The sequence below is a fragment of the Panulirus ornatus genome, chromosome 3 (genome assembly GCF_036320965.1).
Source record: "Panulirus ornatus isolate Po-2019 chromosome 3, ASM3632096v1, whole genome shotgun sequence".
Taxonomy (NCBI): domain Eukaryota; kingdom Metazoa; phylum Arthropoda; class Malacostraca; order Decapoda; family Palinuridae; genus Panulirus; species Panulirus ornatus.
The window spans coordinates 70,892,855-70,912,492 of NC_092226.1; the positions used below are offsets into that span (position 1 = coordinate 70,892,855).

The window sequence follows — 19,638 nt, forward strand, 5'->3', positions numbered from 1 at the left end:
CAAAAATGGGTATGTTTGAAGGAATAGTGATTCCAACAATGTTGTATGGTTGCGAGGCGTGGGCTATGGATAGAGTTGTGCGCAGGAGGGTGGATGTGCTGGAAATGAGATGTTTGAGGACAATGTTTGGTGTGAGGTGGTTTGATCAAGTAAGTAATGATAGGGTAAGAGAGATGTGTGGAAATAAAAAGAGCGTGGTTGAGAGAGCAGAAGAGGGTGTTTTGAAATGGTTTGGGCACATGGAGAGAATGAGTGACGAAAGATTGACCAAGAGGATATATGTGTCGGAGGTGGAGGGAACGAGGAGAAGTGGGAGACCAAATTGGAGGTGGAAAGATGGAGTGAAAAAGATTTTGAGTGATCGGGGCCTGAACATGTAGGAGGGTGAAAGGCGGGCAAGGAATAGAGTGAATTGGATCGATGTGGTATACCGGGGTTGACGTGCTGTCAGTGGATTGAATCAGGGCATGTGAAGCGTCTGGGGTAAACCATGGAAACTTGTGTGGGGCGTGGATGTGGAAAGGGAGCTGTGGTTTCGGGCATTATGGCATGACAGCTAGAGACTGAGTGTGAACAAATGGGGCCTTTGTTGTCTTTTCCTAGCGCTACCTCGCACACATGAGGGGGGAGGGGGATGGTATTCCATGTGTGGCGAGGTGGCGATGGGAATGAATAAAGGCAGACAGTGTGAATTGTGTGCATGGGTATATATGTATGTGTCTGTGTGTGTATATATATGTGTACATTGAGATGTATAGGTATGTATATTTGCATGTGTGGACGTGTATGTATATACATGTGTATGGGGGTGGGATGGGCCATTTCTTTCGTCTGTTTCCTTGCGCTACCTCGCAAATGCGGGAGACAGCGACAAAGCAAAATATAAATAAATCTCCAACACAACACAAAAAAAATTCAAATGAAATAAATACTACACTTAATACTGATATTTTACAAAAAAACATTTCGAATTCCTTTGTACATTTACTCAAGATCAATTCTAGAAGTTAAAGGGGATGGATTGTAATGTAGTTCAAAATCTCATCATAATGAAATAAATTACTTAAAATATAAAATCTGTGACTAACTAGTTTCCAGAATTATTTTAAAACACTTCAGACTACAATTATTTTTTCTCAACAAATTCACACAGTCAACAACCATGGAGACAGACTGGCCAGAGATGACATTAAATATGAGGGATCAGAGTGAGGGAGAGAAGCCAAAAGAGGGGAGCTCAGAGATGAGAACCCAATGCCACACCAGGCCGTTCTGGTGATCAGAGAGAAAACTGTGAGATTCATGATGTATGAGGATATGGGAGATGAGGAGTGTTTCTAATACTTTGGAAATGGTAGATGCACAGCAACAGGGTTGGAATGGTCACCCACTCTAGGATTGGATGTAATGCCTTCCAGGAGGTACTCAAAAGCTTTTCAACATTTAGAACTAAAACCCATTATTCTCTAACAATTACACGGACATATACAAACTAAACACCAAAGCACTATTAAACACTATTCCTCTTATTGTCAGTCAGGGTATATGCATTTTCTATTTCTTAATGCTAAGCATAATATGGCCCATGAAATTCAACTCAAACAAATCCATGGCAATGAGAATGGGTTGCAGTGAAACAAGGTCTCAATATGAATATCATCTAGCAGGATTTAAGCTGCAGGAACCTCTGTGTGAAATGGATTTTTTCTCTTTTTCACACACACTTGCCAATTCCCGTGCAAGAAAGGTTGTGTAAAAAAATAGATCACTGAGTCTTAGGGGGAAAAGTCTTCATTTGGCTCCTTGCTCTGTTCCTTCTTAAGCAAAGTATTACACGAAGGGAGGATTTCCAGCCACCTACTTCCGCCTCTCTTAGTCATCTTCAACAAAATGCAAGGAATATGTGAGCAGTATTCTTTCTCCCCTAACCCCAGGGAACTATTTTACCAAGTAACCTTGCAACTTTGCTATCAGAACCTGCACACTTGCTTCTAGTGTAAAACATAACAATGAAAGCAGTGATGAAGTTAAATAATCACCTAATAATAACTACAATATTAATCTGATTAATGTATTCTTCACTTATAAAACACACAGACAATTTACTTGAAGCATCTGTCTTCACATATGCTGAAAAATTTTTCATTCAAAATAAATAATAAATATTCATGAATTAAAACAATGAAATCTTACCTCTTTGTCTCGTAGATTCAAATCCCCTGCAAAAATTGTTGTTACATTTGAGGAACTGGACTGCATGTTCCTAAATGCAATCTTAAGTTGTTCTACACGTTCCTTAGAATGCTCTGCTGTACTTTCTAGGTGGGTGTTCAACAAGTTCAGTTTGACATCTCCTATGTGGGCCTGAATAATAAAAGCAGATGTATTCAGTTAATAATGAAAATACTGAGGAACAACTACCTACCATGTTTATACTGGACTGTACATTCATGAGACACAAAACACACAAAAAATTACACTAATCTCTTTACACCATCCTATCTACCTCCCTGCTTTCTTTAATTCCAAAACAACAATTTCATTTCATTGATAAAAATCAAAGTTTGTTTTCCACATTAGATAGCAATATACTGATCAGATATAATGGTACTATAGTCACCGTATGCTACGTTGGCCCAGAAGCAATAACCCTCTTCCATAGTGGCAGATTGGTTCTTATAAAATGTTCGTGTCGCTATCCATTTTTAAGCACTTTCCTTACTTCTACTGCACCTCACATTTTCCCCAGATCAGCATAGCCCTTCCCACTATCAATTTAAGTAACGTTTTCAAAGGTTCTTTTGATATCTCATACTGTTCCCTACTTTTACCCAACATTTTCCCACACCAGCAGAGTCCTATCCACTATCATAATTATCTATTACTGCACAAAACTTTGCAACTTCCTCTAAATATACCAGTACTTTATCATTAACGTAAAAAAATGTGTCACCACATGAAGAGGAGGAATGAACAAGGAATGAGTGGCTCAGCCTCCCATCAATGCCCATGCGACTTTCATATCAAGCCTTACTCGTGGGTCTAGCTAATTATCATTATTTTTGTGCAATAAACTATTATTCTATGTAATGCTCCCATTTTCCTACCCATAGAACTTTCCATGGTTTACCCCAGACACTTCACATGCCCTGGTTCAATCCATTGACAGCACGTCGACCCCAGTATACCACATTGTTCCAATTCATTCTATTCCTTCCACGTCTTTCACCCTCCTGCATGTTCAGGCCCCGATCACTCAAAATCTATTTCACTCCATCCTTCCACCTCCAATTTGGTCTCCCACTTCTCCTCGTTCCCTCCACCTCTGACACATATATCCTTTTGGTCAATCTTTCCTCACTCATTCTCTCCATGTGACAAAACCATTTCAAAACACCATCTGCTCTCTCAACCACGCTCTTTTTATTACCACACATCTCTCTTACCCTATCATTACTTACTCGATCAAACAACCTCACACCACATATTGTCCTAAAACATCTCATTTGTGTATGTATACGTATGCACATATGTATATGTATGTGTATAGGAGTGGATGGGCTATTCTTTGTCCATTTCCTGGTGCTACCTCGCTGAGGCAGGAAACGGTGATCAAGTATAATAACAATAACAATGTAACTACTGATAATGGTACCTACAGCTAGGCCTTAATATAATGACATTTCATGTATTCTATGTGGGAAATAAGTTTGAAGAACTGGAGTCCTGAACCATACTAGCTATCCTCTATATCCAAAATTCCAGTTCTCAAATTTACCTTCAACAGCCGCTGACATCCATTAATAAAGCAAAATGCCACCCAACCCAAATCTAAGCCAGCTATGGTGCCACAAGGAATATACAAGAACTGTTCTAGCTCCTACTTAGTGTCACCATGATTCAGTTGTATCCTTTAATCATCCCCTATAATCTTTCTTTCAAAATGCCCCTTCCATAAAATTATCATAAAACCAATCACCTTTCATGTAAGCATCACATCCATTATGCAAGCTCTTAACAGCATTCACAAGTAAGACTGGCTTGCCAATGGATCATAACTTACTAAAGTCTTTTCCTTGTAACCTTACCATAGGATATTCCAGTTCATGAATGCTGTGCACCTTACTCCTGAAAATAGTCTACAACAGATTTAACTTCCTTTATTTTCTTTTTTACAGTAAAACAGTAATTTCCCTTTCATAAGGCACAAAACCATTTTTCCATGATTCCATATAAATTGTCCAAATCCATTCATCTGCAGAATTATCATATCAGAACCTAAATCCCTTATCCAGGAAAGGGAGAAAATTTTGAAAATATCCTTTATAAATCTATTTACTTCTGCTCTTCACAAAGAGCAATGAGGATTCTTTTCACAAAATATCATGAAGACAAAGGCAACTGTTCCAAAACCAAATCTTTTCCCATACAAACACTACTTTTCTAAGGCATGTAAAACTATGTCTATCAACTAAATCAAACATGTGTGATTTTTAACTAAATGCTGTTAGCAGTTTTGACTAATGTAAAAGCAAAAAACATACCAACCTCCACACACAGCAAATTTCGGCCCATGACTGTGTTTGTAAAAGGTACTACGGTTTTTCCATCACAATAAACTGTAGTGCGACGGAGAAGTATGGCAGTAAAGTAATTTTCTGTATCTCCCACAACGAATGCAAATTGCGGTAGGAGGCCCTCAAGGTAGCTATATGTCTGTGGCACTAACTCTTGCAGAAAAACTATATCTACCATTTCTCTGGAAAGAAAAAAGTTAATAAGATATCAGCTAAGTAAACCTACATGTCTATTCATCATCATTATCTCCATTCCCAAGTCAATGGAAAGATTTCAAATAACCCTCCGAAATTATTTGTACACATCTTCAATACATATCCAGTGAAATAAAATGAAACATGCAATTCCACATTTACCATTTCACTTTGCATACAAAGGTGATTCATCAAGTGAGACCACTATCATCATTCACACCACCTATTTCATATGCAAGCTGCATACAATCTCAAATCCTTCCTTTGCATCTTCATCTAAAATATTCCAAAATGTAACCTCTTCTCTTATCAATTCTTTCCATCTTTTCCATGGCATACTTCCCCCTACATCACTGACTGTACTACTGTATGTATTTCTGACAAGCCTGTATCACCCTAAATGTAACCCATGTGCCTTTCTAATAATTTCTTCACATTACAAAATCCTTCCCATATCTTCATTCTGTACACTATCAATCCTCCCATGTACAATTGGTTATCCATCTTTAGTACTCTTATCTTCAACTTCTCCTGAACCATATAGATCTGGCTTTTAAATCAATATATCAGAAACTTTTTTATGCTATTTGCTTACATTTCTTCAATTCATCAAAGTTTTCCAGACAGCTCCAATTTTTCTCTCTTTCAAGATTACTCTCAATTTCACCTTTCCACTATCAACTTTAACATAATTACCTACTTGTGCAGCAGAGAAAGAGAGTCCCTCCTCCTTATGCAATAGCAGAGGTAACCCTTAATCTTCTACCAAATTACATACCACAAAAAATTGCAGAATTTCATTCATATGACAGCCATGCAAATATATAATCTTGAGCAAATACCATGCAATGTTACTGTGGTTCTGATGTTTAAAGATACACAAGAAGTTATAACTGAAAATTTGTATAGAAACATGTTCCTGAGTCACCTTCCTCAGACTACAGAATCCGATGACAAAATACAGAAAGACTGACAAAGAAAACAACAAATATCAGATACAGAATACAAAAGGTTACAGAAATTACATACCTCTCAAGTATCCTGGCTACTGTTTTTGTTCTCTTTTTCAAATTTTTTTCATCCAAACCATCAACATTCCAAGTAATAAAGCGGAAATTCTTTGGGGGCTCCTCCGTGACCATACACTTAGAGAGAACAGAGGCCGTCTTTGAACTGTAAAAAACAAAATTTCATCTGTTAAATATTATATATATATATTTTTTTTATTATTATACTTTGTCGCTGTCTCCCGCGTTTGCGAGGTAGCGCAAGGAAACAGACGAAAGAAATGGCCCAACCCCCCCCCCCATACACATGTATATACATACGTCCACACACGCAAATATACATACCTACACAGCTTTCCATGGTTTACCCCAGACGCTTCACATGCCTTGATTCAATCCACTGACAGCACGTCAACCCCTGTATACCACATCGCTCCAATTCACTCTATTCCTTGCCCTCCTTTCACCCTCCTGCATGTTCAGGCCCCGATCACACAAAATCTTTTTCACTCCATCTTTCCACCTCCAATTTGGTCTCCCTCTTCTCCTCGTTCCCTCCACCTCCGACACATATATCCTCTTGGTCAATCTTTCCTCACTCATTCTCTCCATGTGCCCAAACCACTTCAAAACACCCTCTTCTGCTCTCTCAACCACGCTCTTTTTATTTCCACACATCTCTCTTACCCTTACGTTACTCACTCGATCAAACCACCTCACACCACACATTGTCCTCAAACATCTCATTTCCAGCACATCCATCCTCCTGCGCACAACTCTATCCATAGCCCACGCCTCGCAACCATACAACATTGTTGGAACCACTATTCCTTCAAACATACCCATTAAATATACATTCATCAATTTAGTTCTGCCTTAAGTATGTCATCACAGGTGAGAAACAGTATTTCCTCTGCTAAAAGTAGGAAAGTTCAATCAAAATCTCAAATCTGGTAACCAGACTAAGAACTAAAAGCAAACTTAAACATTTATCCTATATCATTTATAGCTCATTTATTAAAACTGAATCAGCTACCTGCTTTGTGCGCAATTAGATTTTTCTACCTTTGAATGGAGAAAGTCATTTTCTTTATAAAAAATTATATTTGCTTCAATCATCATCAGCCACAGGCAAAACTCCTGAATGAAGTAGCAGTGCAATCAACAGTTTCTTTCAAACAAATGTCATTCTCTGTGCAATGCTGTATGACAAACACTCAAGCTTCCAGCTACATTCAAACAGCAACATTTCACACTAGTGATGGACGAGGATTAGAGTTCAAGATCGGGTATGTCTTCTCCTTTCACTTGCAGCTGAATTTTTATATACCTTCCTGATCAAAAAATATCTTGCTACAAGTTCTACTTGATCATAAAATCCTAAGAAACCTTCATCTACACCCCTGTAATGATTTCTCAACACCATGTATCCTTCTCCCATCTTCATCCTTTACGCTACCCATATTCCTAATTTCATTCACAATTTGCAAGTCATCTGTTATATCTGCTGCTCCAATTTCCAACCTACCATGAACAATATATATACAAACTTGAGTTTCACATCAAGCCTTTAGATGCACATACTCTTTTCAATATATGTATGCGATTTGCCTGGTGGACTGGATCTAAACATGTTTGGTGATGATGGTAAGGCTATGAGAGAAGTAAACAATGCTGATGACTGAATCAGCTCACATGGGGACCAACACAAATTCCAAAGTTAGTCATATAAACGACTGCTAAAATCTCATGCAAAATACAGTTGAAAAGATGTGCAACTTTAAACAAAGAAATACTTCTTGAGAAAGACAATATTCATAGGCACACAGTGAGGTGCCTAAGGATTAACAAAATGCCTACATAGTGACAATATGCATCATTAAGGAAAGGAAGACAAAGGTGTATATTCAAAGTACAGAGGTATAATTTCACAAAGTATACCAGAAAAAGCTGTATGGGACAGTGGTGACTGAGAGGGTGGTGGCAAGCAGAGATTATCAGATTGTGGAATACAAAGTGACTCCAGGAGTGTCAGTGGATCTACATATCAGGTGTTTGCTTGAATGAATTTGAGAGATATATACAAAAAACAAAAATCTGTATGTAGCAATTGTGTATCTGGAAAAAGCATGTAAGGTTGATGACACTATTCTACGGATGTCAGCATGAATATCTGGTGTAGAAGTAAAGCTACAAGAGACAGTGATGAACTTTTAATAGAGAGCTAGGCGTGTGTGTGAGCATGAAGAAAAGAGGGTGAGTGGGTCCCAGTGAAGCTGGGTCTGACACAAGGTGTATGATGTTGCTAATATTGTTTAATCTGTTCATGGATGGAGCTGGTGAAGGAGGTAAATGCAAAGGTCTTGGAGAGAGGGGCCTGTATACAATCTGTTAAGGATTGTGAGTACTGGGATGTGAGTAATTTCCTGTTTTCTGCTGACAACTCTGGAGGTAGATTCAAGAGAGAAACTGCAGAAGCTGGTTTCTGAATTTTGGGATATCGTAAGGATGCGAGGCATGGTTGTCTATGAAAGGATATGGGTAGGAGATGGTCAAGTGCTGCTGCAAAGCATAGTGTACTGAGCAATTGCAGGTTAGACTGAATTGAGAGTATTTTTGTTTCATCAAGAATATGTTACTGGATTTTACCTTAAACATTCTTTTATCCAGTATACACATAAATGTCTCTAAAAAATAATGCCAATTACCTCTATTTAACATCCTTCCCATGCATTTCAATCCTCAAGAGGCTAGATGACAAAGCTATTGTTTTTATTATAACTCATCATGGTATGTTTTGAACTTTATAACAAATGAGGATAGTGAACATATATTTCCCTTATACAGTACCGTAAAATGTCATGTTAATAAAATGTACACATAAGATCCAAGTACAATAATGTACTTAGATAAGAAGGGTGAGTACAAAATTAAAATCATTTAATATAATAATTAGTTCTACACACCCACTAAAACTGGTTTGGGATTATGGTTTTGGTGCATTATAAAACAGTTAAGCTACAGAATGGATATGAGTAAATGAGACCTTTTCCATTTTTTCTGTTCCTGACTCTACCTAGCTGACACAGGAAATGGTTAAACATGTATGAATAAACTTACTCAAATGTGACAACAACTTCTGGTTCATCTCCATCATTCAAGATATTCACTCCACCTGTTCGGGCCTCAAAGAATGCATTCACTGATCGCTGGAAATGGGAAATGTGAAAACCTTTAATGAACCTCGTTACATGTGAGAGCATTCAGGCTGTGAAATAAATTCTCACTCATAAATATTGTTATAAACAAACTCATGCATTCAGCTTGTAAAATAAACTCTCAATCGTAAACAATCTTATAAACAAACCATATATCATAAATACTGTTTTAAAGGAAAACTTGTTTCAATAAAGACTTGTTTAATACATGACTACTTGTGTACGTTAAACCACAAGGAAGTGGAACTTGACAATGTAATCATACTAAAGCACCTGACACACTGTATTTTATGCTTCCTTGCAGTTTTACATGCATCTCATGTACCCTTGCCTCTTGTGTACTTTCTGCATGACTTCTTATATCTTCAAACTTGTAAAAAAGTATTACTAATATCATAATGTAATATCACTAATTTTATACTAGCAAGAACCATGCCTAATGTCTAATCATGAAACAATTAATTACTGGCAAACATGAGGAAAATACGAAAAGGAAAAACCACACTTATGCAATATCCTCTTAAACAGAAAAAATTGATATATGAAATCCTTCATGAAGTAACAAGTGAAAAGGAATTCAAGCCTTGCAAGTGTAAAAAATATGGAGGATAAAATCATAGTAAATGATCAAGAGAAAGGCAAGGAAGGAATGTGGCTGAAGACAATAGTCTGGCAGAAAAGAGGAGATCTATACAAAGGTTCAAAAAAATATACCAAGAAAAGACACATATAGAGTTTAACAAAGAAACGAGATAAAGTCTATGGGATGGGGAGCTCCAGAAAGGAATGGGAATGAATGCACTACAATAAAAGAAGAATAAAAACAACTTCAACACTAGATATGAGAGAAAAAGGGAGGTAAGTAAATGAAGGTTGTGCTTTGCAGAATATTCTATAATTCTAGGTGAAAATGTGTCCATCAATTTCTAGAAAAATAATAAATACCTCAAGATCCCACTTGCGATCCTGAAGATAAAACTGCGCACATGCTTCATCTGTTCCTGTTATCTCAGCAAATTTCTCCACAAGTCTCTGAAGAAAATATATTAATACCTCTTTTAGTTGGCATTCTATTCACAAAAGTATTCACTTATATAATACTGGCAATGAAATGTTTGAACCTTATACAGTGAATACAGTGAATAGCATCACTTTAAAAAATTAGTAGCCACCAACAAAATGTCATGACTTTTCTGGCCTCTGGGTAAATATCCGGGTAACTTATCATACCAAGAGCAGCCAACAGCAATCTTTTCCATCAGTAAAAAGGCGAGAAAAAATTCAGCTATCCTCAGTATTCCAATAATCACCATGAAATAATACACGCTCCTTCCCCCTTTCGTTACATAGGGCTCCCTCTTCCCTTGCAACACACGGTTCCCTCCTCCAGTGCTACTTGTGGCTCCATCTTGCCTTGCCATGTACAGCTCTGTCCTCCCTTGCTAAACACTGAGGCACTGACTAGGTTGCCCCAAGTACACATTTCAACACTTCACTACAGCAAAGCAAAGGTAGAAAACTTACTCACTTTTTACATGATTTTTCATACTTCTGTATGCTTATCTTATCTTATCTGGTTTACCCCAGATGCTTCACATGCCTTGATTCAATCCACTGACAGCACGTCAATCCCGGTATACCACATCGCTCCAATTCACTCTATTCCTTGCCCTCCTTTCACACTCCTGCATGTTCAGGCCCCGATCACACAAAATCTTTTTCACTCCATCCTTCCACCTCCAATTTGGTCTCCCTCTTCTCCTCGTTCCCTCCACCTCCGACACATATATCCTCTTGGTCAATCTTTCCTCACTCATTCTCTCCATGTGCCCAAACCATTTCAAAACACCCTCTTCTGCTCTCTCAACCACGCTCTTTTTATTTCCACACATCTCTCTTACCCTTACGTTACTTACTCAATCAAACCACCTCACACCACACATTGTCCTCAAACATCTCATTTCCAGCACATCCATCCTCCTGCGCACAACTCTATCCATAGTCCACGCCTCGCAACCATACAACATTGTTGGAACCACTATTCCTTCAAACATACCCATTTTTGCTTTCCGAGATAATGTTCTCGACTTCCACACATTCTTCAAGGCTCCCAGAATTTTCGCCCCCTCCCCCACCCTATGATCCACTTCCGCTTCCATGGTTCCATCCGCTGCCAGATCCACTCCCAGATATCTAAAACACTTCACTTCCTCCAGTTTTTCTCCATTCAAACTCCATTCAAACTATATATATATATATATATATATATATATATATATATATATATAGAGTGAATTGGAGCGGTGTGGTGTGCTGGGGTCGATGTGCTGTCAATGGATTGAACCGGGGCATGTGAGGCGTTGGGGTAAACCGTGGAAGGTTTTGTGGGGCCTGGATGTGGAGGGGGAGCTGTGGTTTTGGTGCATTGCACATGATGGATAGAGACTGCGTGCAAACAAATGTGGCCTTTGTTGTCTTTTCGTAGCGCTACCTCGCACGCGCATGGGGGGAGGGAGATGCCGTTTTCGTGTGTGGCGTGGTGGTGACAGGAATGGATGAAAGCAGCAAGTAACGGTTACATATATGTGCGTGCGTGGGCGTTTATGTACATACACGTGTATGTGGGTGGGTTGGGCCATTCTTTCCTTTGTTTTCCTTGGGCTGCTTTGCTAACACGGGAAATGGCAATTAAGTATAATAAATAAATAAATATATTTCAGTGCATCATACATGACAGGTAGAGACCGAGTGTGAATGAATGTGGCTTTTGTTGTCTTTTCCTATTGCTACCTCGCGCGCATGCAGGGGGAGGGGGTTGTCATTTCATGTGGAGGGGTTGCGATGGGAATGAACAAAGGCAGCAAGCATGAATTATGTGCATGTGTTTATGTCTGTGCATGTATATATATGTATACATTGAAATGTATAGGTATGTATATGTGCATGTGTGGACGTGTATGTATATACATGTGTATGTGGGTAGGTTGGGCCATTCTTTCGTCTGTTTCCTTGCGCTACCTCACTAATGCGGGAGACAGCGACAAGGTATAATAAATAAAAATAATATATATATATATATATATAAGTTTTTTTTATAAGAAAACGCGGGAGACAGCGACAAAGTATAAAAAAAAAAAAAAAAAAAAAAAAAAAAAAAAAAATATATAAGTTTGTTGAGTATTCCTGGTAAATTATATGGGAGGGTATTGATTGAGAGGGTGAAGGCATGTACAGAGCATCAGATTGGGGAAGAGCAGTGTGGTTTCAGAAGTGGTAGAGGATGTGTGGATCAGGTGTTTGCTTTGAAGAATGTATGTGAGAAATACTTAGAAAAGCAAATGGATTTGTATGTAGCATTTATGGATCTGGAGAAGGCATATGATAGAGTTGATAGAGATGCTCTGTGGAAGGTATTAAGAATATATGGTGTGGGAGGCAAGTTGTTAGAAGCAGTGAAAAGTTTTTATCGAGGATGTAAGGCATGTGTACGTGTAGGAAGAGAGGAAAGTGATTGGTTCTCAGTGAATGTAGGTTTGCGGCAGGGGTGTGTGATGTCTCCATGGTTGTTTAATTTGTTTATGGATGGGGTTGTTAGGGAGGTAAATGCAAGAGTCTTGGAAAGAGGGGCAAGTATGAAGTCTGTTGGGGATGAGAGAGCTTGGGAAGTGAGTCAGTTGTTGTTCGCTGATGATACAGCGCTGGTGGCGGATTCATGTGAGAAACTGCAGAAGCTGGTGACGGAGTTTGGTAAAGTGTGTGGAAGAAGAAAGTTAAGAGTAAATGTGAATAAGAGCAAGGTTATTAGGTACAGTAGGGTTGAGGGTCAAGTCAATTGGGAGGTGAGTTTGAATGGAGAAAAACTGGAGGAAGTGAAGTGTTTTAGATATCTGGGAGTGGATCTGTCAGCGGATGGAACCATGGAAGCGGAAGTGGATCATAGGGTGGGGGAGGGGGCGAAAATTTTGGGAGCCTTGAAAAATGTGTGGAAGTCGAGAACATTATCTCGGAAAGCAAAAATGGGTATGTTTGAAGGAATAGTGGTTCCAACAATGTTGTATGGTTGCGAGGCGTGGGCTATGGATAGAGTTGTGCGCAGGAGGATGGATGTGCTGGAAATGAGATGTTTGAGGACAATGTGTGGTGTGAGGTGGTTTGATCGAGTAAGTAACGTAAGGGTAAGAGAGATGTGTGGAAATAAAAAGAGCGTGGTTGAGAGAGCAGAAGAGGGTGTTTTGAAATGGTTTGGGCACATGGAGAGAATGAGTGAGGAAAGATTGACCAAGAGGATATATGTGTCGGAGGTGGAGGGAACGAGGAGAAGAGGGAGACCAAATTGGAGGTGGAAAGATGGAGTGAAAAGGATTTTGTGTGATCGGGGCCTGAACATGCAGGAGGGTGAAAGGAGGGCAAGGAATAGAGTGAATTGGAGCGATGTGGTATACAGGGGTTGACGTGCTGTCAGTGGATTGAATCAAGGCATGTGAAGCGTCTGGGGTAAACCATGGAAAGCTGTGTAGGTATGTATATTTGCGTGTGTGGACGTATGTATATACATGTGTATGGGGGGGGGGGGGGTTGGGCCATTTCTTTCGTCTGTTTCCTTGCGCTACCTCGCAAACGCGGGAGACAGCGACAAAGTATAATAAATATAAATAAATATATATATATATATATATATATATATCTATATATACATAACATATACATACACAAATGTAGACATATACATATATACACGTACATATTCATACTTGCTTGCCATCATCCATTCCAGTCGCTACCCTGCTCCACAGGAAAACAGCATCACCATCCCCTGCTTCAGCGAGGTAGCGCCAAGAAAACAAGACAAAAAGGGAAACATTCATTCACACTCAATCTGTAGCTATCATGTGTAATGCACCAAAACCACAGCTCCCTATCCACATCCAGGCCCCATAGACCTTTCCATGGTTTACCCCAGACACTTCACATGCCCTAGTTCAGTCCATTAACAACACGTCTACCCCAGTATACCGCATCGTTCCAAGAAAAAAAAAAGCTGCATACACTGGTAAACTAATATGCTAGGCATCTTCTGTTTTCATGTAACTTTTAAGTCTCCCTAACATGTAAGTTCTGTTGTATTCCACAGACATACTTGTCAATATAATATATAGTGCTGTACCATTATAGTCTTTCACAGGTGGGCAGTGATAAAGAAAATGAACTGACTGGTTGATGATAAAAGTCATCTGTATTTCTGAAAGTATTATATTGATTCGTCTAGTTTCTTGGTACAAATTTTTGGAGAACATACTTTGAAGAGTGTGACGAACAAGTTTCAGACAACAACATGCACAGTTGCACCAAGATACAGTGATTACATTTTTATTGAAATATAAGATAACTGCTGCTATCCCGGATGGCTTTACACAATAAATCTTTGCTATTTAGGTGTACTATGTGTCACTTTCAAGAAAGGTCACAAAATAGAAGTAAGATAGGTTTGGTATGGTATAATATGCTGAGCAGCATTTAAATTAGAGTTTTTTGATATGGCAAGTAAGTGGTACATCAGTTGCCAGAAATTCAGAGGTGTACCTGCATGTATATATCATCTTTGTTTTTATCCAACAATTTCCCTCATCTTTAAAGTTCAAATCTATGTCCACTTTGTGAGTACTTAACCCTATGACACGAGTTCCCAATTCCAATACAACTCTGCCAACTGCAAGGAGTCCACTGATGTGAGCTTCATGTAAATCCTGATTTATCTATGTGGTACCCTTAAACAGAAACTTCAATAAAAGATTTTGTAAAAGTCTACTGTAATTTTGCATCACTATCAGGTTTCACTTTTTTTTTTTGCTCTCTGATGCTTGTGTAATGTTTAGAGGACACAAATTTAGTTGTAGAACACGATTTGGAGCTTCACATATTACTGAATATTAAATAAAACATTATCATTTGTGTTATTTATATTCGAGAAAACATGGATTTTCTTTATAAAAGTACATAAAGCACTTGAAAAAATAAAAAAACCCTACACAAAAAAAAATACACAAACCTAACTACAAATTTAAAAAGAAACACACCAATTACAGTAAATTAGTCTGCTGGTGGGGGCTGCATGGCTGCTCAGTCTGTCATCTCTTTGTTGAGATTTGGAGGCATCTGCACCATCTTCAATTGTGTGTGTAATTATTACTGCTATGGGGAGAGAGTTTTATGCTCGTGTTTCCGTCTCTTAACCTCGAATGCAAATATATCACATCTTTGCACCTAAGTATGTCAGTACACACTTACACCCCCAGCCTAGGCAAAGTACCTATTTATTGAAAAGCCCTGAAGGGAGGATGAACACGGGTTGGGTATGGGCTGATTGATAAACCCAGGATTGAAACTCATGTAAGTCCGACCCTGGACTGACCAAAGCTGACTCATGGTCAGTAACACTAACCTTTACAATACGGACTGGTAAAGAACAACACCAAATATTTGGATGAACATCTCAACTGCTAGGGAGCTTGAGATTTATACTAGCTCTTTTGATATCATGCATGTATATTGCCTAATCTTACATTCCATATCTTCATACTTTCCCTGATGTATGTTACCCTCTTCTATTTTGTTTTTTCTTATTCAACATTACTCCATATTGTGTTGACCATCAAGATGTTCAAATGTTTGTGTAATTAGTAAACTATCATTGCAAAATATACTATTTAATATCCAAAGATAATGGTGAGGCAATGGTGAGGCGGAGCTTAACTGTTCTCATACCAAAAAATTCCTAATAAAATGCTGAGGACCCACAAACACGTGGGGAAAAAACACGGACCAAACAATGATCTGAAAAAGGACGAGACCGTAAGGATATTCTGTAATTTCAATGCATAGGTGCTCAACCAGTGCGATTTACTAGAGGACATAATTTCGCCGTTATGCATCTGCGTCGTCCACGGGAAGTTACCATAGCTAGATGGTCTGGCTCGGCTTTATGGTGAGAGTCTTTCTGTTTGAATTGGCAAACAATGCGAAAAATACATAAAACAGTGAGTCGATTGATCAAAATAACCTTTGACTTGCTGATAGACAATGATTATGATAATCTCTGAGAATTGTTCATCGACAACTGGGGCTTCCTATACCTGTACCACGCACGTCCTTCAATGTCGTCTATCTTTCTCTGCAAACGTATTTCAGTTATATCAAAGATAACAACAAACGACTAAAACACCCAGTAAATGCGATATAATATTCCTCTCACCTGACACGTAGCTACATCGGGAATATCCTCGTCTTCTTCCTCCTCAAGGGAAATACAATCGTGCTCCTGGTCGCTCATGTTGGCGCTTGTATTGTTGCCATGCACAACGGTAAACGGACTTAATGTGTGGGGAACGGGCCTAAATTATTTATTTTCAATCTTAATATTCATCAATATAATTCTACGGGCTGCACACAGTTGACAAAAAAACACTATCCATTTACCATGCAGTTCGTTCCTGTATCAATTGCGGATAAATGTAACGGTGATAAAGACATCTGTTCAATGCATTACCTCATTACCTAGCAGCATCAGAATACTTGATAAAATGCTGATATTAGAACTATTAGAATTAGTTATTTCCGAAGCTCTTATGCTAAAATCAATTTGAAAAACTATCTAACGTAGATCTAAAAAATAAGAGCATTTAGAAAATGTTCCTTAGGAGGGTGAACCCTCCAGCATCTCGCGAGATACCCACACTTTCAACTCTTTACCTCCTGCTTTCCCACGGGCATTTCTTAGGGGAATTTTCCCCAACCAGGGCAAATTTTCAGAAGGGCCTATTGATGTGTGAGGAGATACATATGACTATCATGATAACAGAAAGTTCACATGAGTTATCACAGTTCACAATGTTATACAAAAAAAAAAAAAAGAAGTTTAGTGACACGTAGACGAAAATACCTGGCTTAAGGAATCACTTCGATTTTGCACTGCTTCATCGCCATTTCTACAAACGCTTTTCGGGAGGGCATACTACCTCCGACACTACCATAACCGAGCTTGTTACACACGCTCGGTGGGGGCAAATTCCGAGTCACTCGCTTCACGCTCGCAAAAATCTTACCCAGCGTCCAAAAGTCGAGAATCGTGACTACCTCCTCCACATTCAAGCCAAACTTGCATCCCATGACATAAAAGGAGGAACAAAACGGCCAGGTTCACACGTCCACACCGTACTACAAATGCTTCCGTTTAAAGTACCTTCTCTGGGGGAAACTTCTCAGCAACTGCGGTTCCCACAAGGTTCATGTAGGGGTCGCCCAGGAGCTGACGTCGGCCTAGGGGAAGAAGGGTTGCCATCCCGGACCCTGAGGCGTCTCGGGCGTTGAGTTGGCAAGGGTACAAGGAGAGGTTGGGGGGGGGGGAAATGTGACAAGAGGGACGGCAATATATGATAATCTCTAAAGAATTAACATTCATTACCTATACTTTCTGTTCTTTTCACCAGTTTATCAATATTTTCATAGCTGGGGTGAAGGGTGAACAGTGGAGGAGAGCGAAGCTGCTTGCTTTCGTGGTGACACAAGGCAGTTCCGACTGTGCGTGCTCGACCAGGGTTATTGCGGTGGGCATGTCCTCCGCCTCCGTGGTCGTCGATCACGAAGAATGGAACCTCTCTCAAGTTGCCTTTGGCATAACTCGTCTAAAGTCTCTTCGACCACAGACAGGGTTTACTCTGCTCTTATACTACCCCTCTCCAGGGTGCTTTTGTGCGGCGTTGTGACCCTCCTCCCTCCCTTCGAGTCCACTCGCCAGTACCCCTCCTGTGAGTGTTCTCTAACCCCTGACCTCTTGGGGCCTGCCCTGCGAACGTGCGAGGACAGCTCGTGTGGACCACTCCCAGCCATGGCCAACCGTAAAGGAAACCCACCAGACACTTACTTGACAAATCTTTCCTACTGTCGAAATGCGACTGGAACGTTGGCCGAGGGGATGCTAGGCTGGCCAGCAGGCCGCTTGGCTGGCCAGTCGGCCGCCTAGGTCTTGCTCATGGTGGCCGAGGAGACCTTCTTCTCTTTCTTCTTCTTCTTCTTCTTCTTCTTCTTCTTCTTCTTCTTCTTCTTCTTCTTTTCTTCTCCCTCTTCTTCTTCTTTTTCTTCTTCTTTTTCTTCTTCTTCTTCTTCTTTCTTCTTCTTTTTCTTCTTCTTTCCACGTAGTTAGGGAGGCAAACCTCGCCACGCCTCCTGAGCAGAAGGCTAGGGCGTCGCGCCTGCAGAGCGCAAACGTCGGAGGGAGGAGGGAGGGCGTATGGATGGAGGAACGACGTGCATTCAGACTGTTCCATGCGGCTCGGGTGGCGTAGTGGTTAGACTCCAGATCCACTGGACCCCAAGGTTCGGTTCCCGGCTCGGGCAGACTAGCAGGCAGCCGATAGGTAAATGGACACCACCTTGCGCAGCAGGGTAAAACACCATGGCTCTCACAGGCTTAACCAACCGACAGCCTATAACTTGGGGTCGTAAACCCAGGATTGACCTTTATACCTCCTTTTGTTCTTCCCCTTGGACATGGAAGCTGTGGAACTCCCTTCCTTGGACATGGAAGCTGTGGAACTCCCTTCCTTGGACATGGAAGCTGTGAAACTCCCTTCCTTGGACATGGAAGCTGTGGAACTCCCTTCCTTGGACATGGAAGCTGTGGAACTCCCTTCCTTCTTTTACCTTCCCTTTGCCCTCAAATCTTTCCACCTACGAGAGTCAAGGTCAACAATTGCCTGAGGAGTTCTGATGAACCTCATTTCATCTCCTTCGTCCAATTCTCGTTTCATCCGTGGTGGCCATTATCGGTGCGTTGCGCCCGCGCTACGTCGGTCACAATGAAGACAGAAGGGTGTCTCGCCTTCCGCCACATGACAGTCCAATGCTAGACAGGGGATCTATAGCAGAGACGGGGGACTTCCTGTCACCACCCGCCACGAACCGTGAAAGCTGGGTTGGGTGGAGGAGAATGGCACTCCCCAGGCATATCCCCCCCCCCCCTGTCGAACCCTGGCACTGCCTTGGAAAGTTAGGAAAAGCGTAGCACGGCAGAGTTTCTACGAGTCCATCTCAGTGTAAGGTGTCGAGGGGCCGGACTAACGGGTCCGTATCGCGGTGGGAAAGGCAACGAACGAGGCTACGTCCTGCCGTACGTATTGAGGTTTGTAATGAGCCAGACTGTACTGTGCATCTGGTTTTGAGTGTGTTCATTGACTTATCTGCGTATACTGGAAGGGGGCTTTTACACTCCTTGAAACCCTGCGTCTTTGCCTCATTTGCACCCTACTTATCCCCGAATTCTCACTACATTTACCTCTTAATCTGTGATATATATATATATATATATATATATATATATATATATATATATATATATATATATATATATATATCTTATCCCAAGCCAGGTATACGATTTATCAACCATCCTCTATGGGCGGATGAACAGCTGGGGCGGACGGTGGACTGACTACCGCGACCAGGATTCGAGCCTATGATGGCTCGAGCCCCGGCGGCCCGTGAATGCGTCACAGTCGGGGGAACCCTGACCAGTGACCACGCTGAAGACCACGGAGGTCGTCTATAACGTGTAGTGTCCACTGTGGCCACTGCGGAGGGCGTCTCGGG

At 40.5% G+C, this 19,638-nt stretch overlaps 1 protein-coding gene across 4 annotated transcripts in view; it reads right to left on the reverse strand.

The window, feature by feature from the left end:
- LOC139763240 (tyrosyl-DNA phosphodiesterase 2-like) overlaps window positions 1-17,344 on the reverse strand; it is a 32,336-nt gene extending 14,992 nt beyond the window's left edge. For 2 of the 4 annotated variants that reach the window (XM_071689149.1, XM_071689139.1), the window contains exons 1-6: window positions 10,308-10,433; window positions 9,943-10,029; window positions 8,900-8,988; window positions 5,802-5,945; window positions 4,549-4,759; window positions 2,194-2,364 (exon numbers count right to left, since the gene is read on the reverse strand). In XM_071689149.1, the coding sequence (XP_071545250.1) occupies window positions 2,194-2,364; window positions 4,549-4,759; window positions 5,802-5,945; window positions 8,900-8,988; window positions 9,943-10,029; window positions 10,308-10,418 (813 nt within the window). In that variant the 5' untranslated portion in view covers window positions 10,419-10,433. Of the gene's footprint in view, window positions 1-2,193; window positions 2,365-4,548; window positions 4,760-5,801; window positions 5,946-8,899; window positions 8,989-9,942; window positions 10,030-10,307; window positions 10,434-16,246; window positions 16,372-17,233 lie in introns of those variants that run through there. The other 2 variants (XM_071689159.1, XM_071689168.1) reach the window with 2 other exon arrangements.
- Between the last annotated feature and the right edge of the window lie 2,294 nt (window positions 17,345-19,638).